At 43.3% G+C, this 27,170-nt stretch overlaps 3 protein-coding genes and 1 long non-coding RNA gene across 5 annotated transcripts in view; 1 reads left to right on the top strand and 3 right to left on the bottom strand.

Annotated features, from left to right (window-relative positions):
• Positions 1-4,787, bottom strand: part of drc2 (dynein regulatory complex subunit 2) — a 7,194-nt gene extending 2,407 nt beyond the window's left edge. Inside the window, exons 1-7 of the mRNA XM_076107190.1 lie at positions 4,611-4,787; positions 3,716-3,831; positions 3,420-3,602; positions 3,156-3,323; positions 2,899-3,068; positions 2,662-2,806; positions 1,709-1,798 (exon numbers count right to left, since the gene is read on the bottom strand). Of these exons, the coding sequence (XP_075963305.1) occupies positions 1,709-1,798; positions 2,662-2,806; positions 2,899-3,068; positions 3,156-3,323; positions 3,420-3,542 (696 nt within the window). The 5' untranslated portion in view covers positions 3,543-3,602; positions 3,716-3,831; positions 4,611-4,787. The remainder of the gene's footprint in view (positions 1-1,708; positions 1,799-2,661; positions 2,807-2,898; positions 3,069-3,155; positions 3,324-3,419; positions 3,603-3,715; positions 3,832-4,610) is intronic.
• On the top strand, positions 4,749-10,394 carry marc1 (mitochondrial amidoxime reducing component 1). 2 transcript variants are annotated; one of them, XM_076107191.1, is made up of 7 exons: positions 4,749-5,008; positions 5,660-5,830; positions 6,009-6,171; positions 8,848-8,991; positions 9,298-9,359; positions 9,593-9,664; positions 10,061-10,394. In XM_076107191.1, exons 1-7 carry the CDS (start codon positions 4,794-4,796, stop codon positions 10,185-10,187), a joined length of 954 nt encoding a protein of 317 aa, XP_075963306.1. In that variant the 5' UTR covers positions 4,749-4,793; the 3' UTR covers positions 10,188-10,394. The 2 variants fall into 2 exon arrangements, with proteins under 2 accessions (XP_075963306.1, XP_075963308.1); XM_076107193.1 differs by having other exon boundaries at positions 4,881-5,008; positions 5,602-5,830.
• On the bottom strand, positions 8,621-10,051 carry LOC142967703 (uncharacterized). The gene is made up of 2 exons (XR_012958947.1): positions 9,571-10,051; positions 8,621-9,469 (listed from the first exon to the last, which is right to left on the bottom strand). It is a non-coding gene; the product is annotated as an uncharacterized LOC142967703 (long non-coding RNA).
• Positions 10,395-10,414: 20 nt separating the features above from the next.
• hhipl2 (HHIP-like 2) lies at positions 10,415-26,918 on the bottom strand. Its single transcript, XM_076107194.1, is given in 10 exon segments — positions 10,415-18,706; positions 19,230-19,312; positions 19,612-19,693; positions 19,776-19,921; positions 21,114-21,240; positions 21,404-21,708; positions 21,710-21,730; positions 22,178-22,321; positions 23,473-24,125; positions 25,988-26,918. Coding segments are annotated over 10 exon segments (2,592 nt in total). The 5' UTR covers positions 26,444-26,918; the 3' UTR covers positions 10,415-18,131.
• Between the last annotated feature and the right edge of the window lie 252 nt (positions 26,919-27,170).

Here is a 27,170-nt window from a genome sequence, read left to right as displayed (position 1 = left end):
TCTAGGAGGCTTTTATTGTGAAACTCTTTGACACAGAAACAGGAAGCTGTTCCTGTTTTTAAATCTAAGCTTCCAGCTGATTTCTTCTTCTGTTCAGAGGATCTTTGTCTCTTTGAACAGAGTTTATTTCTCCGTCTACTAAACTCCATAAATGTGTTCGGGTGGATCCACACGACTACTCTAAGTGTGTAAACACTACTGGCCTCTTCTTATCGATGCTTCATTCAGTTTCTGCACAAGTATCGTGAAGTTCACACAGAAACTTAAAACCTCTTAAGCTCGGACCCTATTTGTAGGTCTCTGCTCGAAAATGGCATAGCCCTACAAAAGTGAACATAGTTCTGTAACTACAAGGTCTATTTTAATAATTTTTGTTGATATAATCAGATCACAACACTTGTGAGATTGTTCAGATGGGTAATATTGTGTATATGTTGCTGGTTAATATAGTAAATGAAGACATTACACAGCTCAAATTGAAAATAATCAGGTTCGCCTGAAAAAAAAGCACTTTTATTGATAAAAGGTTGTTGAAATAATGCAGATATCTCCCTAAAAACTCTCCCAAATCATAGCACAACCGATCAGCAGTTGCTGAATAAAGGTTAAAGTGGAATAAAGTGAAGAATAAGAGGCTTTAGTAGAGAGCGGTCAAGCGAGGTCATCATTTTCGAACCAGCTGTTGCAGCTCTTACATTGTACTTTTATATACTATATAACTATATATTTCACTTTTTTATCACTCATATTATTCAATACATCCAAATACAGATGTTAGGAATCATTTTGAGATTCATAACATCATCAGAGCCTGTTTTGGCTGTCATCTATAGGATTTTCTCAGTTCATGTGTGTGTATGGGGCTGTATCTCAGCCTATCCTCGGTCGATTTCAGTAAATAAGCCCTCCTTCGACGCGTCAGAGTCGCAGGAAGGCCTGTGTCGAATTTGGTGTTGATTGACAGAAGTTTCAACCAGTAAAGTTGCAAGAAGTGCTGCGTGTCCCCAGGCGTAAATTTCTGCTCACAGGAAGTCTGACCGCTCGCCCATGCTGGATTGACCGCTCTTATTCTGGAAACAGCTCGGAAGTAAACAGGATGCAGTTGGCAACAATGACTCCAGTTTTGAAACGGATAATCTGCGACGTTATTGTCCTCATTTTTCATAAAACTTGGCCACATACCTACGATTTTTTTCGGCGGAGGGCAGTACGAAGGTACATTTGACCACTCACAGCTGTCCAGTGCTCCCACGGAGCGGAAAACCGAAGTTAGTTACGTGTTCGGCCACGAGTGCTAATGCTATTAAATGCATCGCATGGCTTGGTAGCCGCTAGCATCCGGGTGCAAACATTGATTTGCGGTACTCATAACGGCGATTTCTGGCCAGGATTTCATGCTTTTATGCCACGATTTTTAGATGCTTATATTAGTGGTCTATAGTTGTGTTTGGAGTGTGTAAGAAGTGACTTATGTGATGGTGTTGCCCAGACGTTGCTGTTTCATCCGGAAAAAAAACTGGACCAATCCACAATATTGGCGAACAATCAGGCTATTTTCCGCACATGATTTTCAGGGGTTCTGAGCCCGAGAGCCCCCAAATTTGGGGGCGTCGTGCTAAAGAGGACAAACGCATGAAAGCATGACAGCTCTCCAGTCTCATCTGGGAAACAAAAAGTCTTCATGAGAATGTTTTAGAATCAGACCGACCTTCAGCTCCTTCGTCTTCTTCACCTTCTTCACCTCCCTGTCCAAGTCTTTGAGCTTCTGTTCTTCAGTGTCGCAGATCTGCCGGAAATCCTGGTCCCACAAAGAGACTGGAATCAGGACATTTACACTCCTGGTGTTACTGCTCTTCTTCTCTCCTCCAATAAGAACTCTTCTAACAGAGAAACAGCTTCATTCACATTCAGACATGGGAAACAGTTTGTCACCAGACAGAATCCTGTAGAACCCACTAAAAGAGGAGAGAGAGGAACAGATGGAGGAGAGAGAGAGAGAGGAACAGATGGAGGAGGGAGAGAGAGAGAGGGAGAGAGAGTAACAGATGGAGGAGAGAGAGAGGGGAACAGATGGAGGAGGGAGAGGAACAGATGGAGGAGAGAGAGAGAGAGAGAGGAACAGATGGAGGAGAGAGAGAGTAACAGATGGAGGAGGGAGAGAGGGGAACAGATGGAGGAGGGAGAGGAACAGATGGAGGAGAGAGAGAGAGAGGAACAGATGGAGGAGAGAGAGAGGGGAACAGATGGAGGAGGGAGAGGAACAGATGGAGGAGAGAGAGAGAGAGGAACAGATGGAGGAGAGAGAGAGAGAGGAACAGATGGAGGAGGGAGAGAGAGAGAGGGAGAGAGAGTAACAGATGGAGGAGAGAGAGAGGGGAACAGATGGAGGAGGGAGAGGAACAGATGGAGGAGAGAGAGAGAGAGAGGAACAGATGGAGGAGAGAGAGAGTAACAGATGGAGGAGGGAGAGAGGGGAACAGATGGAGGAGGGAGAGGAACAGATGGAGGAGAGAGAGGAACAGATGGAGGAGAGAGAGAGAGAGGAACAGATGGAGGAGAGAGAGAGAGAGAGAGGAGCCCAGTGTACGTGAACATGTGATACGAGGCTGAGATGGTCTTCTGTGTAAAGTCAGTGAAGGAGACGACGTGGACTCTTGATACCTTGTCATCAGAGTTCTGGTTGTTGATGGAGTTCAGGTACAGCTGGTAGATCTCCTCCATCGCTGCTCTGTGCTGCTGCTCCAACGAGAAGGAGGTGTCCCCCACATCACCTCGACGCTGCAGCGAGTGAGACGACACCCGCTCCCTGAAAGAGGAGCGTTAGGGAGGAGGAGGAGGAGGAGGAGGAGGAGGGATAGGAGGAGGAGAGATAGGAGAAGGAGGAGGAGGAGGACTCACCTCTCGGAGATGAACCTGGAGCTCAGCTGCTGCAGGACTGTCTCCCACTGCTGCTGCACCAACGTCACCCTCTGGTGCTGCCGAGCACACAGACGCTCCACCTGATGCAGGTGGACACGCCTCACCTGAGCCCACTGAAGCTCCGCCCCCTGCAGGTCATGCTGCAGAGTCTGAAACAGCAGAATGGGAGACTGAGGAGGAGGAGGAGCAGAGGGAGGAGGAGGAGTAGCAGGAGGAGCAGCAGCAGGTTGGCTCACCTTGACGACGTTGTCCAGGACGTCCCGCTGCCTCTCAAAGGTCTGGCTCAGCACCTCCACGTCTCCTCGCAGCTCTCCTGCTCGGCTCTGACGGAGGATGGACCTCCAGCCTTCGTTCAGCTTCAGCAGGTTCACCTCCGTGTTCCTCTCCTCCTTCTGCAGCTTGTCCTGCTCCCACAGAGAGGAGGAGCCAGTGGCGTCTTATTTCAAGATATGCAACTTATACTTTTATTTTGAAAGGTAATAAGAATATGAACGAGAGACCTCCAGGAACAGAGTGAGGCTCTCCTCCTCCTTCATGGCCTTCTCCTCCTCAGCCTGAGCTCTCTGCTGCTGGAGCATCAGCCTCTCCTCCTCCGTCTTTCCTCCACCTTTCTTGGGTGCCATCGCTCCTCTTTTCTCAGTTGATAACGGGAGGTGTGAATGAATCAGCTGAGGTGACGTCACCTTGTTTAAACACAGCAGCGAGTTTTGTCTCGTGAGAGGAAGTAGCTCATCTAGCGCGTGATACCGTCATAAATAACGCGAACCTCCCGGTGAGAAGTGACAGAATAACTTACTGTATGCCGGACTACTTTGTGTCTCTTTCAGGCTGCAGCGGTCGGCGGCGTTTGTTTTGTGTTCCGTCTCCATGGCAACAGCTGCGGAGACGATCCGCCATGTTGGATCAAACCAACTGAAAGGTGAGAAAAGACACAATTTATATAGAATCAACAGAAAACCAAACGTTACTTTATTTAAAGTGGATATGAACCAGAACATAAAAGACTTGATTATTAATATGTTTATTGATGTTTTCCTCTAAATATTTAGTTTATTAAATGTAAAAAGCTTCCAACACAAAATCCCGTCAGCCCGTTTTTATGTCATAACCAGCGGCGGCTGGTCAATAGAGGGCCCCACCTTCAGCCACAACAAATAAAATAATAATAAACTATACAAATTGTCAATATTTGTGGTTTTGAAATATGGAATCATCCAGTAATATGTGTAAAATATGATATCTGCGGTAAATATATGCTTTTCCTGCACGTCCTCTCCGCGCGTGCACGTCTCAGCAGCTCTGAGGCGCTGGAGAAACTGCCCAAAAGAGGCGGGGCTATGAAGCAGTTTAGCCAATTGTTGGTTAAAGATATAAATGTGTGACATACAATTTAGCCAATCAGCCAATCAGCGTCCTCAAATAGATTCAGCTTGGGGCATATATATAGATATCTATATATATAAAGTGTTTAGTCTCTCCAGCTCTCTCTGACTTTAATTGGATTCATAATAAAGTTATTGAGGGAAACATCAGATCATGAAAACACAAATCTTTCTAATAAATGAAGAAAGTTGTTTGTGGTTCTTTTGTTGTTCAGTCTACAATGAGCATTTATTTAAACCAGATGTTGAATCAGAAAACGAATCAAATATAAACTTGAGTTTAATCTGTGATCCGTCTTCACTGTTTACGTGTTGAACAAAATCTCTTCAGTCCGATCGGCTGCAGCGTCCAATCACATGACTGATGAACAATGAGGGGGCGTGTCGGCCGTTAAAACCCTTCGTGGAAGTCTGTTCTCGTGGGTCCTCGCTCATGGCTCCTCCCTCCTCGATCCTCAGAGCAGAAATAAGAGCTTTGGGACGGCCGTCAATATGGCGGCGCAGAAAGCTGCGCTTCTTGCGGGCGGAGTAGCAGTTCTGGGATTCGTTGGTCTTGCATATAAATACCTGCGAAAGACAGAACAACTTGTTCGCGTGGGAGTTGTGTCGAAGCTCCTCATTCACCCTCTGAAGTCTGGCAAAGCTGTGTCTGTGACTCTGGCAGAATGCCAACAGAAGGGTCTGAAGTTGGGAGACCTGCAGGATCGGTGAGTGTTCAAAGAAAGAAGGAAGGAGAACAATCTGTTCTACTGTTTACTACTTGTGATCAACTTGTAAAATCATGACTGATTATTAAATATTGGAGGTTCTGAAGTGTTTGCAGGAGTTGTGGCTGGTTAGACCTGAAAGAAGGTCTTTTGAAATACCCCAAAGTTTATAAAATAGTCTAAATTATCGATAGAATCCAGTAAACCAAGTAGAGAAATCTAGAAATCTAAATATACTGTATAATAGAAAAACATTAGGAATACATTCTATAATAATATATACAGTATATCAGAATTAAATCCGATAGATTACCTTTGTTTGTTTGTTTCGTAAGGGAAACACATCGACCACCACTTCCATATCTTACCAGCTTCACTGGTGATAATCTGGAAATCACCTATTTTTAATTCAAGCTGTCCAAACATTGATAAAATGAGAAGTAAAACACAGGATTAAATGAACACCTGTAAACCTCACTGGTGCACTCTCTTTTGCAGGAACATGTTTATTGTATGATAATAATGAAAGTGCATGTAGATCTGGGGTTTACGGATGTGACGTCCTCTTCCTGTAATTTTGCTTTGAAAACCAGGGATGCCAAATGGTGCAGTTGGGGGAAGATCCACGGCTCTCGTTTGTCTTGCTTGCAGACACTGGCTGGTGGTGACAGAGGACGGCCACATGGTGACGGGCCGACAGCAGCCTCGTCTGGTGCTGGTGTCGCTGCGCTGTGAGGGAGGTCAGGTCTGTCTGAACGGCCCAAACATGGAGGAGCTGAGGTTCCCCATCAAGCAGTCCGACAACGCCGTCATCAACTGCAGGTTTCACATCAGGGTTTAGTTTTTAGCAACTGAGAGAGGGTCATAATAGATACTTAAGAAGTCGTTGGTGACTCTTGTTTTAAGTTCTAGAATAGGTTTACAGTCCTAATATTATCTACATTGTTCTAGCTCTATTGTCAGACGGGTATGAATGCGTCTTGTTGTTTTTGTGCTGCAGAGTGTTCGGAGTCGGGATCCAGGGACGGGATTGCGGCGACGAATCGTCTCGCTGGCTCACTGGTTATCTGGGGGAGGAGTCGACCTTTCGCCTGGTGCACCATGAGCCCCAGATGACGGGCAGGAGGCCGGAGGAGAGCAGCACTCTTCCCCAAAAGCTTGAGGTAAACAGCAGCAGGCCTTTATGAAGTCTTACTACATGTCTCACCTTTATGTCAGCGTCACCATGAAGTCTCACTACATGTCTCACCTTTATGTCAGCGTCACCATGAAGTCTCACTACATGTCTCACCTTTATGTCAGCGTCACCATGAAGTCTCACTACATGTCTCACCTTTATGTCAGCGTCACCATGAAGTCTCACTACATGTCTCACCTTTATGTCAGCGTCACCATGAAGTCTCACTACATGTCTCACCTTTATGTCAGCGTCACCATGAAGTCTCACTACATGTCTCACCTTTATGTCAGCGTCACCATGAAGTCTCACTACATGTCTCACCTTTATGTCAGAGTCACCATGAAGTCTCACTACATGTCTCACCTTTATGTCAGCGTCACCATGAAGTCTCACTACATGTCTCACCTTTATGTCAGCGTCACCATGAAGTCTCACTACATGTCTCACCTTTATGTCAGCGTCACCATGAAGTCTCACTACATGGCTCACCTTTATGTCAGCGTCACCATGAAGTCTCACTACATGTCTCACCTTTATGTCAGCGTCACCATGAAGTCTCACTACATGTCTCACCTTTATGTCAGAGTCACCATGAAGTCTCACTACATGTCTCACCTTTATGTCAGCGTCACCATGAAGTCTCACTACATGTCTCACCTTTATGTCAGCGTCACCATGAAGTCTCACTACATGTCTCACCTTTATGTCAGCGTCACCATGAAGTCTCACTCCATGTCTCACCTTTATGTCAGCGTCACCATGAAGTCTCACTACATGTCTCACCTTTATGTCAGCGTCACCATGAAGTCTTACATGTCTCACCTTTATGTCAGCGTCACCATGAAGTCTCACTCCATGTCTCACCTTTATGTCAGCGTCACCATGAAGTCTTACTACATGTCTCACCTTTATGTCAGCGTCACCATGAAGTCTTACTACATGTCTCACCTTTATGTCAGCGTCACCATGAAGTCTCACTACATGTCTCACCTTTATGTCAGCGTCACCATGAAGTCTCACTACATGTCTCACCTTTATGTCAGTGTCACCATGAAGTCTCACTACATGTCTCACCTTTATGTCAGTGTCACCATGAAGTCTCACTACATGTCTCACCTTTATGTCAGAGTCACCATGAAGTCTTACTACATGTCTCACCTTTATGTCAGCGTCACCATGAAGTCTTACTACATGTCTCACCTTTATGTCAGCGTCACCATGAAGTCTCACGACACGTCTCACCTTTATGTCAGCGTCACCATGAAGTCTCACTACGTCTCACCTTTATGTCAGTGTCACCATGAAGTCTTACTACATGTCTCACCTTTATGTCAGCGTCACCATGAAGTCTTACTACATGTCTCACCTTTATGTCAGCGTCACCATGAAGTCTCACTACATGTCTCACCTTTATGTCAGAGTCACCATGAAGTCTTACTACATGTCTCACCTTTATGTCAGTGTCACCATGAAGTCTCACTACATGTCTCACCTTTATGTCAGTGTCACCATGAAGTCTTACTACATGTCTCACCTTTCTGTCAGCATCACCATGAAGTCTCACTACATGTCTCACCTTTATGTCAGCGTCACCATGAAGTCTCACTACATGTCTCACCTTTATGTCAGCGTCACCATGAAGTCTCACTACATGTCTCACCTTTATGTCAGCGTCACCATGAAGTCTCACTACATGTCTCACCTTTATGTCAGAGTCACCATGAAGTCTCACTACATGTCTCACCTTTATGTCAGCGTCACCATGAAGTCTCACTACATGTCTCACCTTTATGTCAGCGTCACCATGAAGTCTCACTACATGTCTCACCTTTATGTCAGCGTCACCATGAAGTCTCACTACATGGCTCACCTTTATGTCAGCGTCACCATGAAGTCTCACTACATGTCTCACCTTTATGTCAGCGTCACCATGAAGTCTCACTACATGTCTCACCTTTATGTCAGAGTCACCATGAAGTCTCACTACATGTCTCACCTTTATGTCAGCGTCACCATGAAGTCTCACTACATGTCTCACCTTTATGTCAGCGTCACCATGAAGTCTTACTACATGTCTCACCTTTATGTCAGCGTCACCATGAAGTCTCACTCCATGTCTCACCTTTATGTCAGCGTCACCATGAAGTCTTACTACATGTCTCACCTTTATGTCAGCGTCACCATGAAGTCTCACTACATGTCTCACCTTTATGTCAGAGTCACCATGAAGTCTTACTACATGTCTCACCTTTATGTCAGTGTCACCATGAAGTCTCACTACATGTCTCACCTTTATGTCAGTGTCACCATGAAGTCTTACTACATGTCTCACCTTTCTGTCAGCATCACCATGAAGTCTCACTACATGTCTCACCTTTATGTCACATCACTGAGCAGAGACATCACTGAGCAGAGACGACGTAACAAGAGGCTGTAAAGGATCAACATGTTAATAGTTCAACATGTACAGAAGTAGGAGAACACATGTCTGCTCTCCAGTATTGGTGAAACTTGTTTATCCTTTTATGATTTATTGCATTATAGTTCTGTTATGCTGCACAAAAGACACACGCGAGTTCTCCAGACTTCTGGCTGTTATTGTGGTGTTTCCATAAAGGTGCAAGAAGAGAACAGAATCATGTCTCCTGTGTGACTGCAGGAGGTGGTCTATGCAGACATGGGACCTGTGATGCTGCTGTCAGAGTCCTCCGTCAAGGATCTCAGCAGCAGACTCCAGCAGGATGTCACGGTGGAGCGTTTCCGCCCAAACATCGTCGTCAGTGACTGTGAATCATTCGATGAGGTACGTTGTTCACAGCTGCAGATATTGCTCCGATTTCTTTCTCTGCTGATTCATGTTTGGCTTCAAGATCAGAAGTCTTGATTACATGAAAGAGAAGAACATGTGGAGGAATCATGTCAAGATTAGATTCAAACCACCAACGGTCTTAGAAGCAGCAGATCCGTTGTGTCTGCACTGCAGCCCGTGAGGTTCTGTAAATGATCATCTGGTCCTTTTACTTCTCACTAACACCTCGTTCTTCTCAGTGTGACCAGTGTTCACTCATTTTATCTCCAACTCCAAAAAACCAACTGTCGGCTTTTTCAGGATTGGTGGGAAGAGATCCAGGTCGGCAGCGTGCGACTGCAGCGCGCGATATCATGCGGACGGTAACACAGCTGATGCTTCACACCGATTTCATTCAGAGACAGAATCGCTTCATTTATCGACGGCAATGAATCCAAAGCTGCAGCGCAGTCACTGCTGCTGGGACTTCTACCTGCATACACACACCACTGTAGTGTCTATTTGATGCTAAAATGATTTAATTTGTCCTTATAAGTGTAGAGATTTAGGTTCACAGGCTGGATTCAAACTCACCTGTAACTTCTGCTGCTTCCAGATGTGTGTTCACCACTGTTGACCCTGAAACGGGAGTGATCACCAGGAAAGAGCCTCTGGACACACTGAAGAGGTAAAGTTCTACCTGCATCATGTTCATATCTACAGTCTGCTGGTAATACGTGTTCAGCATCAGCAGCATCCCACTTCAGCCCGTAAAATAGCAATTATTATTTAATGCACACAAACGTTGGACAGACAGAACATGTGGCAACTTCTATAACAGTTGTACAGATTCAAGGATCTGAGGCTTTTTGATGTCAGTCAAATGTGGCAACGCTGCAACACGTCTTTATACAGATGTATATGTAGCTGCGTTGAGTTGTGTATTATTGATGTATATTATTGGCATTTTGTTCGGTCCTTTGAGTTTTTCTGATATCTCTGAAACGACAGATATTCACATATTGGTCATCTTTCCTGCACGATGTCACATTTAAATGCCTTTCTGTCTGCGGTTCTCTCACAGCTATCGTCAGTGCGAACCATCCGAGAAGCACATCTACAAGTCGTCTCCGTTGTTTGGACAGCTGCACAACGTGACGAAGACGGGGATCCTGCAGGTCGGCGATGTGGTGTACAAGATCAGCCGCTGATGGAGTCAAACTATTCTCCCAGTGTAATGAGTGAGCTAGGCCACAGTAGAGAAAGCACTTCAATAGATGCAGGAAGAGGAAGTGCAACACCCTCTTCACTGGTCAGTACATGCTGCTGTTAACGAGAGGAATCAAGCCGTCTTTGATACAGTACTCAACATGTGGAGTTATTCCTGCAATAAAAGAGCAACTGCTGCACAACAACAACCTGCTTTAAGGACAAATCATTTCTGATGATGGTTTATTCACATGATAAACTGTTCTCACATCGAACACTGTACATCTTCACGTCTTCATCTTTTAAGGCACAGGTTTGTAATTTTAAGAAATTTCAAATGGATTGTTTGCACAAAATGACAAAAACTGATTGTACTCTTTTAATCATCCATCCATCCATCCATTTTCCACCGCTTATCCGGGGTCGGGTCGCGGTGGCAGCAGGCCAAGCAGGCTGACCCAGACCTCCCTCTCACCGGCAACATGTTCCAGCTCATTCTGGGGGATCCCGAGGCGTTCCCAGGCCAGCTGGGAGATGTAATCTCTCCAGCGTGTTCTGGGTCTCCCCCGGGGTCTCTTCCCCCCTCTTCTTTTAATCATTAGTAGTTAATTAATTCCCAGGCTGGCAAAATGACATCAAAAAGAGATAATAATCTATATTTGTACATTCTATATGATTACATAATAACATCAAAGAAGAAAGTAGTACTTTGGAAATGAACATTGTTTTACGTCTCGTCAGCAGGAACAGAAGAACTACTGACAGCATGGACTTCTGATACTATAAAGAGCTAAAGCTGTTCTGTGTCACTTGTCACAGTCGGACTGTAGACCAGTAGAAGAGTTCGGTGTGAGTCTCCGTAACGTTCTGGTCTCTTTAGAACAGTTCTAGTTCCATACGATGGCCAGTAGGGAGCGCTGTGCCTTCACTGACCAGCCCGTAGACTAGAGGGAGGTTCACTTCAGTTCACCTTTAAATATGTTGCTTTAAACAACCTGTGGATTTGTATTTTGCACCAGTGACACTCAAGCTGATTATAAGAAGGGACTAATAAGAATAAAGTGTTTGATACAGAAGATCTATTGGCAAGGTTTCCATTGCTGCCCACGTCCTTCTTAATGACATGAGTTCAACAACACTGCTCCACCGCTGCTTTAAAACATGTTGATGTCTGAACGTGATTCATGGTGGAGCTTCTTTTATCTTCAAATGTGGCTTGAATTAATAATTCTTTGAGTTTGAACTGTTCTGTTAGTTTGTTTCTTAAACTCCTGAATGAGAATAGACTCTCACTGTATGTGTTGTCTCTACACTGAGTGAGTAGAAGTGGTGCTCCAGAGCTCTTCTTGTGTCCATGTGGAAACAAAGGACTCTGGTTTCATCTTGAAGTGTTTCTATCACAGAGGTTCAACCACTAGCTGCATCTGCTCCACATGAGTAACAGAGTAATATAGATGATGGTGAGCTCATACAGGGCTCTTGTCTTACGCTGTCAATGGTTCTGATGGGATGTGTTTTTACTGAAGAAGTCTTACGACTACATCCATGTGAAGCTCTACTTACTGGAGGCACGGTGGTGTTTGAGCTAAATGCTAACATCAGCATCTGTTTATCAGGTATGTGTTTATCAGTCTCTTAGTTTAGTGAGTTAGCATGTTGGCATTTAAAGCATACTTATGTTTGCAGGGTCCTATGTTCCCCGGTTCGATATTCTGTTAACACACGTTGAGTAAACTCATAAGGTATGTTGTCAGGGACTCATTTTCCTATATGTGTTACCTTTACACGAGCTCCCACCATGGCCCATGTCACAGTAAACGGATGGAGCTGGGGAACATATTGTTCAGGTCCCCATAGAGCTTGGGAACCAGCTCTATCCCATTCCTAGTTTGGCAAAAACGTAGTTCTAAAGCAAACACGATCTTTTCCAAAACCTAATCCAGTATTTGTGTTGCCTAAACATAAATGATACCGACGGGTCCTGACCAATCAATGTGACGAATTGTGAATGAGAACGGACTATGGGAACATTGGACCCTGGAGAGCACATAGGTCTGGGAAACAAAGAACCGTGTGAACACAGGACCCACCTGACTGCATGTCTATAGGCTGCAGGAGGAAACCAGAGGAAACACAAACTCTGCACTTTGAAAAACAAGTTCATTTCACTTTGCATTTCTAAGTTGGAATAACAGAATGAAGTAAATACAACTAAATGTAAGTCAACTTAACAGGATATAAAGTAAACATAACTTAAGACTCAGTTATATTTTCTTGACTTTTTCAAGGGAATGAAGTAAGATCAACAGGTCAGATTTTACAGTGTATATTCATTCTGCCACTGCGATGCACTCCAATTGTTTAAAAAGGCACTACAACTACAATGGTTGGTACATTTGTCATGTGTATGAACTCTACCTCGAGCCATGTTGCGTGTCAACTTCACTGCAAGGAATGTGACTAAATGACTGAGTGACGAAATGACTGAATGACTGAAAGCTCTCCTCTTCAGAGGAGAAACGTGCCCTTCAGAGGCTCCGCCCCTCCAGCAGAACAGCCGCAGGTGAAGAGACGCGCTAATGGAGCCGTTGTGTCTCTGACTTCCGAGGAAACAGTTTTTTTTTGTCTTTTTGTGAACCAATGTGTTGAAACATGAAGTCAAAGGTCCCAGAACCCAAGAGGTGTTTTTAACTGATGTTACAGCACAAAGGAGTAGTTCTGTAGGTTCTGTAAGTCTGTCATTTTAAGGGTCCTGAGTTAACAGAGCTTCAACATACACTTAACCTAGAGGACACATGGTGGACTTACATTACATCTGACTGCAGCCCTGTATGTAGTACATGGTAGTATGTTTGTGTCATGTCATAGTATACATTGTAGTATGATTGTGTCACGTCATAAAAACAACCTAGATAAAATAATAAACACTATGTACAAAATAAAAGGCAGATTACTGGATGTTATTTGTAAAAAAAAAAATGGAAGAAAGAAAGAGAAGTGAGGGCTGGTCAACAAGTACAGCAGTCAACTATAACTTGTTGCAGCTTATGTTTGAACATGTTGAGAGAGGTGAGAGCTGTTAGTTTGAGTGTGTTTTGTAGTGAGTTCCAGTCCTTTGCAGCGGCAAAATGAAAGGAGTTATGACCAAACACAGTACGGACTGTTGGAATGATGAGCCTAATGAAGTCACTGGATCTTAAATGCCGATTGCTGTCAGAAATGCGCAGAAGATTTGAGAGGTAATGAGGAGTCATTCCCAAAATGGATTTATAGACCACGAGCAGCCAGTGTTGTAGCCGCCTGGTATGAAAGGAGGGCCAATCCACCAATCTGTAAAGAGCACAGTGGTGGGTGGTGAAGGGTGCACATCTGGCAAAACGGATTGCTGAGTGGTGGAGTGTGTCCAGTTTTCTGAGGGTGGTCTTTGATGCCATTTTATAAATTATATCGCCGTAATCAAATAGAGGAAGGATGGTCATTTTCACAAGGATGAATTTGGCAGTGTGTGAAGGAGGCCTTGTTTCGATACAGGAAACCCAGTCTAGCTTTGACTTTAGCCAGAAGGTTATTGATGTGTATGTTAAATGAGAGAGACGAGTCCAACCAGAATCCAAGGTATTTGTAGGAGCTGACAAACTCCAGCTCCGAGCCATCAGCACTGTAGACCTTGGGAGGGCTGGGAATGATGAGGTTTTTCCGGTCAAACAGCATACATTTGGTCTTTTTGGGGTTGAGGAGCAGGTGGAGGCTGTGGAGATACTGTTGGATGGAGGTGAGGCTTTGTTGAAGAGTGGACACAGCAGAGTAGAGTGAGGGACCAGCTGAATATATGATGGTGTCATCAGCATACAAATGAATCAAGGAATTTCCAGCAGCTTTTGCTACATCGTTAATATAAATGGAAAACAAAATAGGGCCTAAGATGGAGCCTTGAGGGACACCTTTAGAGATGGTAAGCGGTTCAGACATGATGTTTTCAGTCTTCACACGCTGGACACGACCAGCCAAGTAGCTAGCAAACCAGTTGCAACAACTACTGGACAAGCCAATGCTGGTAAGTCTTTGCAGGAGAATGTTATGGTTGACCGAGTCAAAAGCCTTGGCTAGATCTATGAAGGCAGCTACACAAGTCTGTTTATTGTCTATGGTGGTGATGACGTCATCAAGGACCTTCAGTGTAGCGGTGGTACATCCGTGGCCTTTCCTAAACCCAGACTGCAGGTCAGACAAAATATGATTTGAGTCAATGAAGTGAATTAGTTGTTTATGTACCAGTTTCTCTATGACTTTGGCCAGACAGGGCAAAATGGAAATCGGCCTGTAGCAGTTCGGGCCAGAGCCTCCTTTAAAGAGGGGAAGAATCGTAGCCAATTTCCAGTCAAGGGGGAAAACAGACAAATTAAATGATAGGTTAAACAGGCTTGTAATAGGGGAAGCAATAATATGAGCGGCTGATTTTAAAAATACAGGGTCAATCCCATCAGAACCAGCTGACTTGTTTGAATCTAACTTAATAAGTTCATCCAGGACTTCCGAAACCTTAACAGGTTGAAGGGAGAAGCTGGTAACGCTGGGTGATGAAGTAGGCGTGTTAGATGAATCTATTTCAGGGGCAACCGCATCAAAGAAATTAGACGATTTCACGAAATGTTGGTTGAAGTGTGTGGCCATGCGTTGTTTATCAGTAACAACAATGTCATCAAAAATCATAGAAGTGGGTAGATACGGAGAAGCAAGTTTGTTTTCCATGGATTTGACTGTTTTCCAAAATTTCTTGCCGTCAGAGCCACTGGATGAGAATTCTTCTTTGAAATGACTGATTTTAGCTTTCCTGATCGCCTGTGTTGTTTTGTTCCTGCATTGTCTGAAGGCCAGCCAGTCGGCAGCAGACTGAGAAGACCTCGCCCTCCGCCATAAGGTGTTTTTTAGGCGGATCAAAGCCGCCAAATCGTGACTAAACCAGGGGCTGTAGCGATTCTTCGTCCGGAATCGTTTCAATGGGGCGTGTTTCTCAATGATTAGGCTAAAGGTGTTTTTGAAATAAGACCAGGCATCCTCCACTGAGGGGATACGATTGATTCTTTCCCAGGACGCAGCTGCAACATCTTGCAGGAAGGCCTGATTGGCAAAGTTTTTCAGTGAGCGCTTGGTCACAATCACCGGTGGACGTTTGACAGAGAGGCCGGAGCGAACGCATGCAATAGCACAGTGGTCACTCAAGTCTTGACTGAAGACTCCAGATCGATAATTTGATGGAGTGTTAGTGAGAATAATATCAATCAGTGTGGCAGATGACGGTGATTTCAAATTATATCTGGTTGGCTCAGATACAATTTGAAAGAGGTTTAAAGCATCAAATTGCTGTGTAACTAAATCAGGGGGGTTGATCATATTCCAGTTTAGGTCACCCAAAAGGACAAACTCAGAGGAAATGTGAGGGGCCAGTAGTTCACCGAGAGCTCTTAATGTGCATGCTGGAGCAGAGGGTGGTCTATAGCAAACAGCAACAGACAGATTGAAATTTGTTGACAGTTTAAGTTTTAACAGTAACAGTTCAAATTGCTTGGGGACTGATTTAGACAGCGTAACAGAACATTGCAAATGGTCTTTTACAAATATAGCCACGCCGCCACCCTTGGTGGATCTATCTTGACGAAAGACGTTGTAACCCGGTATTCGAATTTCTAGATCCGAGACACCTTTCTTAAGCCATGATTCAGAGACAGCCAGAACATCAGGGTTTGCAGTGTGCACCCAAGATTTTAAATAGTCATGTTTTGGCAACAAACTACAGATATTGACATGTAAAAAGCCCAATGATTTACGATCACAAAAATCATTAAATGACAGTTTGGAGACAGTGGGACCATGGATAGCGGGCCCTGGGTTTGGGTGAACATTTCCAGAGATGAACAACATGAGAATGATTAACACACGTCTGAGGACAGTGCTAAAATGTTGCATATGTTTATCTTTCATTGACGGTTTGGTCAAAATTAAAGAGGAGGAGTCGTGGAACTGCTGCAATAACATGTAAGAGTACAAAGGAATAAGCTTTGTTACAAACCAAGTAGGAAGTCCAAAAGTCTTTGTAAACCAGAAGGAAGAAATGTCCCTGGTTGATAAACTGTTTGTGTCACGTCATAGTATACATGGTAGTATGATTGTGTCACGTCATAGTATACATGGTAGTATGATTGTGTCACGTCATAGTATACATGGTAGTATGATTGTGTCACGTCATAGTATACATGGTAGTATGATTGTGTCACGTCATAGTATACATGGTAGTATGATTGTGTCACGTCATAGTATACATGGTAGTATGTTTGTCACGTCATAGTATACATGGTAGTATGTTTGTCACGTCATAGTATACATGGTAGTATGTTTGTCACGTCATAGTATACATGGTAGTATGTTTGTGTCACGTCATAGTATACATGGTAGTATGATTGTGTCACGTCATAGTATACATGGTAGTATGATTGTGTCACGTCATAGTATACATGGTAGTATGTTTGTCACGTCATAGTATACATGGTAGTATGTTTGTCACGTCATAGTATACATGGTAGTATGTTTGTCACGTCATAGTATACATGGTAGTATGTTTGTCACGTCATAGTATACATGGTAGTATGTTTGTGTCACGTCATAGTATACATGGTAGTATGATTGTGTCACGTCATAGTATACATGGTAGTATGATTGTGTCACGTCATAGTATACATGGTAGTATGATTGTGTCACGTCATAGTATACATGGTAGTATGTTTGTGTCATGTCATGCTGTTATGAAATGTTGTCATCATATGTTACATAAGCATATTCCTTTGCGTAACCTTTCTGTCACCAGTGTCAAAACAACACAACAAAAGATGTAACTTCTGCCTCGTTCAGTAATCATAGAATACATAATGTCGGTCTGAAGATTGGCAGCAGAGAAACTCTAACTTGTGAGATTCATGTAACCTCTGGGTCACAACTGCCCGTCTTAACATTTACAGACGTCATTATGCAAACCACAGTCACAGTTATGATCAGTGGTGTGGAGTTTAATTACAGAGAGCTGCACGCACGCACACGCACACGCACACACGCACACACACACACGCACACACACACACACGCACACACACACCTTCTCATGTTTATTTTTAACACTTGCATGTGTTGTTAAATTAGAGCATTTTAACAACACTGAGCTTTGGTATAGTTACAAGTATTCTTTTCAGTTTTGTGCTTATTTCCACTTCTAACTTATTTGCTATGCTTTAAATACAGACAGTGATTAAGTTTTACGACAGTCAAAAAATAAAATGTAAAGGAAACAGTTGTTACACATGATTGCGTGCAACAGTTGTGGTTTGTAATTTAAAGGAGTGCTTTTAACATTTTGGGGAAAAAACTCTTATTCACTTTCTTGCTTAGACGAGAAGATTGAGAGTAAACATGAAGCTACCACGATCAACCTGTTAGCTTAGCATAGCGCAAACATTGGACACGGAGGAAACAGCCAGCTTGGTTCTGCATTAAACAAACTGGATATGACGTGTTAATCAGTGAGCTTTAAAGGGCCAGTGTGAAGCATTGAGGAGTAACTATTCTCAGATATCGTTGTATGACGACCTGAAACTAAGAATCGTGTTTTCGTTAGCTTAGCATGATCACTTCATACCTACATAGGGAGTTTCTGAAGTGGATGTAGTCGTCGTGACGTCACCCATTAATTAGTGGACTTCGGTTTTGAAGCCTTGAGTTTGGCAATTTGGCCGTCGCCATATTGGATTTTTGCAACCAGTGAACGGAAGTGACAATATTTGACCTGCGGAGGAGTGATGTAGAGACGCCGTATACGGCTCTGGTAGCGGCTCCTTTAAAACATGATATTCAACACTGATATCACAAACTAAAATATACAAAATAAAACAAAAATACATATTTTAAAGTGCTTTTTTCGCTTGCTTTCTCTTTACCTGAAGTTTGTTTTGCATTGTTCTGTTCGTTTTCACATTCACGTTTGTCTCAGTTTTGTTCATGAAGGAATGAGATTGTTTAAACTTAATGCTGTTTTTCTTCTGTGCAGCTTTTGGGGGAATCTTCCTCATGTGGACTGTGCCATGTTTCAGGCTGTTGGTTTGTTTAAGAGCGTAACTCTTCACATCAGCTTTGGCAGTTTGGTTGGTCGCTGGTTTAACTTTGTTTCTGAAAGGCGTCATCACAGCTGTCTTCTTTGATTGTTCCTTGGATTTCTGTCTCACAGTGTTCTTCTTAATTTCTGCGTTAGCTGGCTGCTTTTTCAGCACTTTTTTCTTCTTCCACGGTTGCAACTTAATTGTCTTCCTCGCTTTCTTATCAAGTGATTTCCATTTCAGCTTCACAGCAGAGCTCGTCGTGGCCTCGCTGGCGGCGGTCGCTGCTGGTGTGACGTGGCTCCTCGTCACCGTTGGTTTGGGGGTGAGTTTGAATTGTCTTGGTGGTGGTCTGGTAGGTTTTTCATTTGCGTCCAGCGCAGTCACTGAAATTGCGCCGATGTCAGTAAGTACCCATTTTCACATTTTTACTCAACTCTGCACCCAAATATGTTGCATTTGTATACGCCTGGATCCAAAACTAGGCTCCAAAAACCAGGCCTGAATGTTAAAAACGCAGTCCTGTTTCTGCATCTTTCTATTTACAGTATGTTTGATGTAAAACGGGACACTGCTTCTTCTAGTTTTATAGAAGACCTCAGTGTGATTATACAATTTGGCAGCAAAGAAACAGTGAATGTCGGCAATTTGTTGGCTTGCCAGAACAGATGCCTCCTGACTCTAACCTCTAACATCAATTTAAACGACTTGATAACATGTTGTGTGCATGTTGTTTATATTTAGTGCACCTTGATTGAACCAAACCTATTTTCTACTTTCAAAAAAAAGAGAAACACCACGGACATATTTCAGTCCTACAATTTCTCTTTCAAAGGCTTCTGGTATGTGCACATCGTTAAAACGTCACATTAAGAGTTAAGAAGAAGAAGGTGAACTGAGGTGACTTACGTTCTCGGGGCACAAAGGGAACCTTCTTCCCTCTGACTTTGACAGGCAGCGGCTTCTGCTTACATTTTCCAGGAGGAGCTCTCCTGTAAAAGTTATGTTATGTTAATTAATGTCTGGCACAATCATTTATTGTCCTAAGTCTTATCTTGTCTTACAGAGTTTTTATCTCATGTTGTTTTAACCAGTACACCTGCCTGAAAACTCACTAAATTACAGATTTCATGACTTAAGAGAATCATGAGATCTGTGTGGCTGATATGAGTGCATTGATGATCACAATGTGAGAGTACAGAAAAACAAAATGACAACAAAATAAATAACATTTCCCACTCATCACCATGTTTGATTGATGGTTTAATGTAAGCTGTGTGTGACTCTTCACCTGGAAGGGTCCATGAATTTGAAAACAGTTCCATGAGGAGAGTTGGCGCCGGGGTACGCAGTGGCCAACAAATAGAGTTCCCCTAAAACAAGAAGAGAACCGTCTGATGAGAACTGTTCCATTGGTACTAAACATCACTACATGCTGTGAGGAAGCACTGTCACCTGCTTCATCTTCAGCAAACGAGATGATGAACTTGTGGTGATGATTGATGAGTCCAGGAAAGGAGCACGTCTTTGTTTCCCCCATACACAAACTCCTCTCCCTCCAGGTTCCTGTGGACTTCTCTTCCTCCAACGCCATCACTCGACTGAAAGATAACAGGAATCACCAACCAACCAAAGACATGTATCACACGTAAAGAATCAATAGTTCATCTCTCAACTTTCATCTTGTGAACAGGATGAAACACCAATAAAAAGCCTGTTGGCCATTATGTATATATTGTATTATGTATTAACTCGAAAACAAGACTGTAAGAAGAAACTCCATTAGTGCCGTTTGAATTAGGAAACTCCATCACTTCAGATATTAAAGGAGTCGTTTCATTTAACGCCTATTAGATTTAAATAAGAAGCTTGACACCACTCTCATTACTTGATCAAAATAAAGCTACAAGGAGAGGTTTTTAAAGGCCGGCTCCATTACTTCTTTTAGATTTTACCGTTAATTCGCTCTCTTTCTCGTCATTTTTACCACGCAGAACATGGTTTAAACACTTCAAAGTATCCAAACTAACCCTTTTAGTTGTTTTCAAACTTCGCACAGCTAACGTAGACTCACAGTATTTATAAGCTTATTGATTAGCTCACTTTGGTAACCTACGTCACTGCTCTTTGCTAACTGCTGAGTGGATGTTTCCATTCCTGGAAAACCTGGAAAAGATTCTCCAACCTTACAGGAGGCTTCAGTGCAGAACAGACACAATCCTGTAAAACGATGCATTGTTATTTAATACACATTCAATCAAAAGGATACAGTGTGTAAATCACGAGTCGTGGCTTTAGGTTTTTCTACTGAATAGAACCAGGCTAGCTGTTCCCCTCTGCTTCTAGTCTTTATGCTAAGCTAAGCAGCAACTTCCCATTTAGCGCACACACATGAGTGATATCGATCTTTTCATCTTAACTCCAAGGGGAAAAGTAAATATTCAGTTTTGGCGTGATACATTTGGATGATCCTGATTATTAGTGAATTCAAATGCTTTTAAAGTTTGTTCATATTTTGTCACATTATGAACTAATGAGATTAATAAATTGGAGCAAACTGAATATATATGGTGTGATTGAATATCAGTGGAGCGACACAGATGCTAGAACAAAAGTCACATTGTAAGTCAGTTAAACTTAAGTAAACCCGGGGACTCCAGTGATGCGTCTTGAATTCCTTCCAAAATGCAAAAAGCACAACAGCTGAGCAACCATGCTGTTCCTTCCCTCTTCAGATGTTTCTCTCCACCACAGTTGGAGTTCTCTATTTGGCTGAGATCAACACAATCTTACCCGCTCATGAAGTCTCCAAAGATGTACAGTCCGTTGAGATTGGGTGACTCACATCCTCTGTACACGTATCCGCCTGTCACAGACTTCCCAACATGATGGCTGTACGCAAATATGGGGAGGATGTCGTCTGTGGTGGCAGAGAAAGATGCACTGAATTTAACTCAAATCTGAAGCATCAGAATAGGATAGAAAGCGTGGCTCATTATGGCGGAAATCACAGGTGGTGAAAGTGTCGACGAGACAGAAAATAGCTCTTGATTTTTATCACACGAACAGCAGAAGATACTGACCCAAGGAGGAGTTGTGGCACAGTTTTATATCAAAGCACTCAAAGCCCTCTTTGGCTCTCCATCCATAGTTCCCTTCCTTCACGATGATGTCAATTTCCTCGTAGCGGTTTTGACCCACGTCTCCACAGAATATCCTGCCCCTGCCGTACCGGCTGACCGGGTCTCCGCGGTCCACAGAGCAGCGCCACATGTTTCTGACCCCGTATGCATACACCTCTGGACGGGCCTCTGGGTCACGCAGGAATGGGTTATCGGGGGGGATCCTGTACCGCTTCCCACTGGAGTCACTCTCATCTACATCGATGCACTTTCCCCAACAGAGCACTCCTGGGGAGGAAAAACAATGTGATTTAGCAACAGTTGTGACTTCTAGTGCATTGATTCCCAACCGTGTGACAGCAGGATGTGGATATCGTGAGCACAACAAAGATCATTCACAACTCTAGCACATGGACATTAAAAAAGGGACTTGAATGCTCCAGGTCAACTTAACCTCATACACATACTGTGAACTCACACAAACAAGGAAACATCAGGTGTTTCACCTGAACTGAGCAGCACCTGCATGAAAATCACCATATCGAGAAAAAGAAGCTTATTAATGAACAGCTGTACTAAAAGGGCTCATTTTCGTTCAAAGTCATTTTAAATGTTTTTCAACACATTTGGAACACGACGGGAGTTGTTGATGGAGGAGTTCATGAGTTCAACTGCTGTTACCTCAGACAGGAAACCGTTGGGAACTGTCACTTGAAGAAACGTGAGGCACCTTACTTGTTTTGCGCGTTGCCATACTTCCCGAATGGATCTCCAGCTTTTCCACCATCACCAGTAAAGATGTACAAACATCCATCGAGACCGAACAGCAGCTGGCCTCCGTTGTGGTTTGCGGCGGGCTCCACGATCTCTAGAATGGTTCTGAATGTAAAAAAGATGCAAGTTGAGAACAATGTCATCTGCTAAAGGTGATAAATATCTGGTTTTCATGGTTCTAAAGTCTGCCTTCAGGTCATGATCTATCCAGGCGTTACGTCTTCACTATGGATACTTTGGTGTAGCACACTCATTCCATAGGCCATCATTACTGAAGTAGTTTTACAGGGTTGTCTTTGGCCTGGAAGCAGTGACTTCCTCTGCTGGTTGCCAGACAAAACCTCAGTTGGAACCAGAACTTGACATTATTAAACTTCTAGTTTTGTATGCATTGAACAAAGGATATTAAACATGTTCGTTTGTGAGTTGTAGAAGGGCTGGTAGGGAGATTTTGTTACTTTTTGGAGAGAGCCAGGCTACCTGTTTCATCCTGTTTTCAGTCTGAATGCTAAGCTAGGCTAACCAACCAACTGGCGGTAGCTTCATGTTTACAGACCTGAGAGTAATATTAATCTTCTCATCTAACTCTTAGCATAAATTGCATATCAGCTTATTAAATCCCAAAATGTGGCATAAGCAGCTGCTGAATGTCTGTAATTCACCCAGGGGCCCCTAAAAAATACAACAATGGAAATTCTCTCATCTGTTAAAGATTTTTCTTTCTCTGGATTTGTTTAAAAAAACAGGACTTGGGGGGGCACTATTCCTAAAATGCAATTACAGTACCCTAATTTGAATATGTGACATTTTGAGGATTATAACAAATGACCAAAATTGGGGCATGGTCGCAAACTTGAAGATTATGACTAGTAATAATAAAAAGGCACCACATTTTGGGATTTGGGGGTACTGTAACGTCAGGGACTGTATCTTGAATTTACAATATCTTATGACGTTTCCTGTACTTTTGATATGTGCTTTCTTTTAATTGTTGCACATTAACTTGAGCACACTTCCCGCTGAGAAAAGAGATAAATGAAAAGGCGCGCAAGGCCCCAGAAAAGCTTGAGCCGCCCCTGAAGTGATTTACAGTATTCATCTCAGAACATGTCGGTGCAAGCTTTAGTGCACTTCCAGCCGAGGCTGACAGTATAGGTATACGTCTTTCAAAGGGTAATTGCAGTAAAGGTGCACAATTATACATTGTCAGCAGAACTTTGATGCCATTAAAAGAGCAAAAGGAAGCTATAGCTTACCTCTCTGAGTATGGATCAGCCATGTTCATATCGTGGGCAGACACCTTCATCTCACTGACTCTGACCTTCTCCACCTCACTGTTGACCTGGATAGAGTAGTAGATGAAGAAGCGTCCGTTGTCCCGGTACTCGGGGTGGAAGGCCATGTCCAGGAAGCCCCTCTCGTCCCCCAGCCAGGGCGTCGTCATCACCTCCCCGCTCATGTCCAGGAAGGGCTGCTCCAGCCGGCTGCCGTCATGCAGGTGAACCCACACGAAGCCCACCTGCTCGGCGATGAACATGCGATGTGTGCCGTCGCCGCTGTGAAGCATCAACACGGGGTTCCTGAGGTTGTTGGCCAACTCTGTGAGGCACACCTGGAGACACCCTCTGGGGTCCTCCGCCACCCGTCCCAGGTTGCTGTTGAGGTCGGGGCTCTTCAAGACGTTGGGGTAGCAGTAGTCCCGGTCGGACAAGTCGACCAGCCTGCAGAACGTGGACGCGTCTCGCTCAGACGTGTCCTGCAGCAGCTGGTTCTCGGTTAAATATTTCACCACATGGCGACATTTGCCGTGAAACTCGGTGCAGTAGTCGAAGCAAAGGCCAGGTAGCTCTCTGACAGGTGTGTAGGGGTCCTCAGCATCATAGAGGTGGGCGGCATACGGAGAGCACTCCTGGGTGGAGCAAACACTAGACACTTCAGTGTACTGACTATCACAGAGACGATTAATGACACTGGTAAAAAAGAAGGCAAAGATTAAAGGGGACACTTTCTCTCCCTCTGTCTTTATTAGTATCCCATTAGCACTAGCATTATTATCCCCATTAGCACTAGCATTATTATCCCCATTAGCACTAGCATTATTATCCCATTAGGACTGGCATTAGTATCCCATTAGCACTAGCATTAGTATCCCATTAGCACTAGCATTATTATCCCCATTAGCACTAGCATTATTATCCCCATTAGCACTAGCATTATTATCCCATTAGGACTGGCATTAGTATCCCATTAGCACTAGCATTAGTATCCCATTAGCACTAGCATTATTATCCCCATTAGCACTAGCATTATTATCCAATTAGCACTAGCATTAGTATCCCATTAGCACTAGCATTATTATCCCCGTTAGCACTAGCATTAGTATCCCATTAGCACTAGCATTATTATCCCATTAGCACTAGCATTAGTATCCCATTAGCACTAGCATTATTATCCCCGTTAGCACTAGCATTAGTATCCCATTAGCACTCGCATTAGTATCCCATTAGCACTAGCATTAGTATCCCATTAGCACTAGCATTATTATCCCATTAGCACTAGCATTAGTATCCCATTAGCACTAGCATTATTATCCCCGTTAGCACTAGCATTAGTATCCCATTAGCACTCGCATTAGTATCCCATTAGCACTAGCATTAGTATCCCATTAGCACTAGCATTAGTATCCCATTAGCACTAGCATTATTATCCCATTAGCACTAGCATTAGTATCCCATTAGCACTGGCATTATTATCCCCATTAGCACTAGCATTAGTATCCCATTAGCACTGGCATTATTATCCCCATTAGCACTAGCATTAGTATCCCATTAGCACTAGCATTCGTATCCCATTAGCACTAGCATTAGTATCCCATTAGCACTAGCATTCGTATTCCATTAGCACTAGCATTAGTATCCCATTAGCACTGGCATTATTATCCCATTAGCACTAGCATCGTTGGCTGTTCTTCCTGCTCCACACACACAGTCAGACACACACATTAACCACACAGAAAAAAGCAAAACAGCTCATCTTATTGAATTAATAATTAAGTATTTTTCCTTTTATTCAAAAATAAATATTAATTCTTAAAGAACATAACTCCCAAATGATCTAAAATCATATTTATCCATCCTGCGTTTTCACACATTTAATTCCAAGAAAATACGGATATTTATAAACATTTCTCAGTCACACTAGAGGGACATCTGACATTAGAACCAAAGCATGGAAGTGTCCCTGAGGACAAAGACATTCCGGCACCTCAGCACTCAGCCCCCCCCCCCCCAACAAGGTGTTGTGGCTCAGGCCTTCCACACATTGACAGTAGTTTCGACAAGTGTTGGTTAATAAGAAATGTAAGTCATTATAAAGACTGTGGGTTGGAACCCTAACCATAACCCTTTATGTTAATGCAGAGTTTTGTGAATGAAAATCACAGCTTCCCTTTCTCATCAAAATTAAATTTCTAAATTGTTTCTGCCCAACTGTTGATTAAAATGTGGATTACATTAAATGGAGGAACAGGAGTGCTGTACGTCAATACAATTATAGCAAATTAAATACAACTACAAGTTGCATGATGCCTGAACTTTGATCTATTTACAGTTGTAGATCTAGCTTCACTTTAATGATGGCTTTAATTAGGCTGATAGAGGTTGATAGAGAGTTAAATATCGCACTGAGCAATGTTTCATTCTGTGAAGTCACTTCTTATATTAATCACAGTAACCTCCTCCACAGCACACAGATAAGAGCATACATATTTACCTGGCACATGATTTCCTTCAACATGTCTGCACAGAGCTCATGACCCGCCGTTTCCAACTGGTCAATGATGTCCCAGTATCTCTCTGCGATCGTGTTGTCCGTTTTCTGGTCGCAGCAGCCAAACTGCTCGTACTGGGTGCAAAACTCCAGGTGCCAGGAAGGTTTGAAAGGTGGCTCGAAGTCCAGACACTGAGGATGACCTGAAGCTGGCTGGACCGGGACGAGCAACATCCCTGACATGATCAGGATAAACTCGGGAAGGCTCAACACACACACACACACACACACACACACACACACACACACACACACACACACACACACACAGCAGGAGCAGGGCACAGTGTCGAGGCATGCAAACATCAACATGCTACCACAACACAAACTGTAATTATGTCTCTCGTGGATGTAAAGACGCCTCCGGGCAGCAACATCGTGGCACCAGCTGTGCTTCATACAGATGTGTGTGTTCTGGCATGTCAACTTTGATTTCCATAGTCAAGATGTCTGTCATCAGTTCCCACAGTACATTGTTTAGCTAAACCACTCTGCACCTGACACATTGCATCTCCTCTATTGATCAATTTAGTCAGTAGATAACAGTCTTAACAATATAGTCACACGAATTAAATATGTGGCATTTTTCCATGAAGGCATTGATGGATTACGAACTCGGCAGCTCCCAGTTGCGTCACACAATAACCAGTTTTCAGACTGAAGAAGAGGTTGTTGAAATAAATTGTCTTTTTTTTTGGATGATCTTTATGTCTGCCAGTCTGAACTCTCACAGCCTTTGAAGAGTCAACACTCAGGTAATACCTCCTGAGATAGAGACCAGTACAAACATTATAACCAATGCTTCTGTTGTCCATCATGGAAAGAAAGTAACACACAGAATAACGTGCAGTATTTATCCATCAGATGGCAGCAACCAATCTACGAGTGCACCTGAAAGTGAACAAGGATGCGGAAATACGTCATTGTTTTAGTTCGCGTTTGTTTTGGTGAGGAGAATATGAGTTAGTTAGAATAAAAAACATAAAACTTCCGTCTGGACGCTTCAGCTTAAAATATTTATTGATGAAAATTGATTTGTTGGTACATAATTTGGTTGACGAAAACAGCAACAGATAAACAAAATGTGATTAAAAATGAATAAGTAATAATCGTAATGTGTTTTGTT

This window comes from Anarhichas minor, unplaced genomic scaffold (genome assembly GCF_050575085.1).
Source record: "Anarhichas minor isolate MPS153535 unplaced genomic scaffold, ASM5057508v1 ptg000038l, whole genome shotgun sequence".
Taxonomy (NCBI): Eukaryota; Metazoa; Chordata; class Actinopteri; order Perciformes; family Anarhichadidae; genus Anarhichas; species Anarhichas minor.
The sequence above is the reverse complement of the archived record's forward strand: the minus strand, read 5'-3'. Positions and strand labels throughout refer to the sequence as shown.

Excerpts from the sequence above, each read along its gene's own strand:
- marc1 (XM_076107191.1), top strand. The coding sequence starts at position 4,794 with ATGGCGGCGCAGAAAGCTGCGCTTCTTGCGGGCGGAGTAGCAGTTCTG. Across the intron at positions 6,172-8,847 it reads CTCTTCCCCAAAAGCTTGAG|GAGGTGGTCTATGCAGACAT; the intron begins GTAAACAGCAGC and ends GTGTGACTGCAG. Across the intron at positions 9,360-9,592 it reads CGCGCGATATCATGCGGACG|ATGTGTGTTCACCACTGTTG; the intron begins GTAACACAGCTG and ends TGCTGCTTCCAG.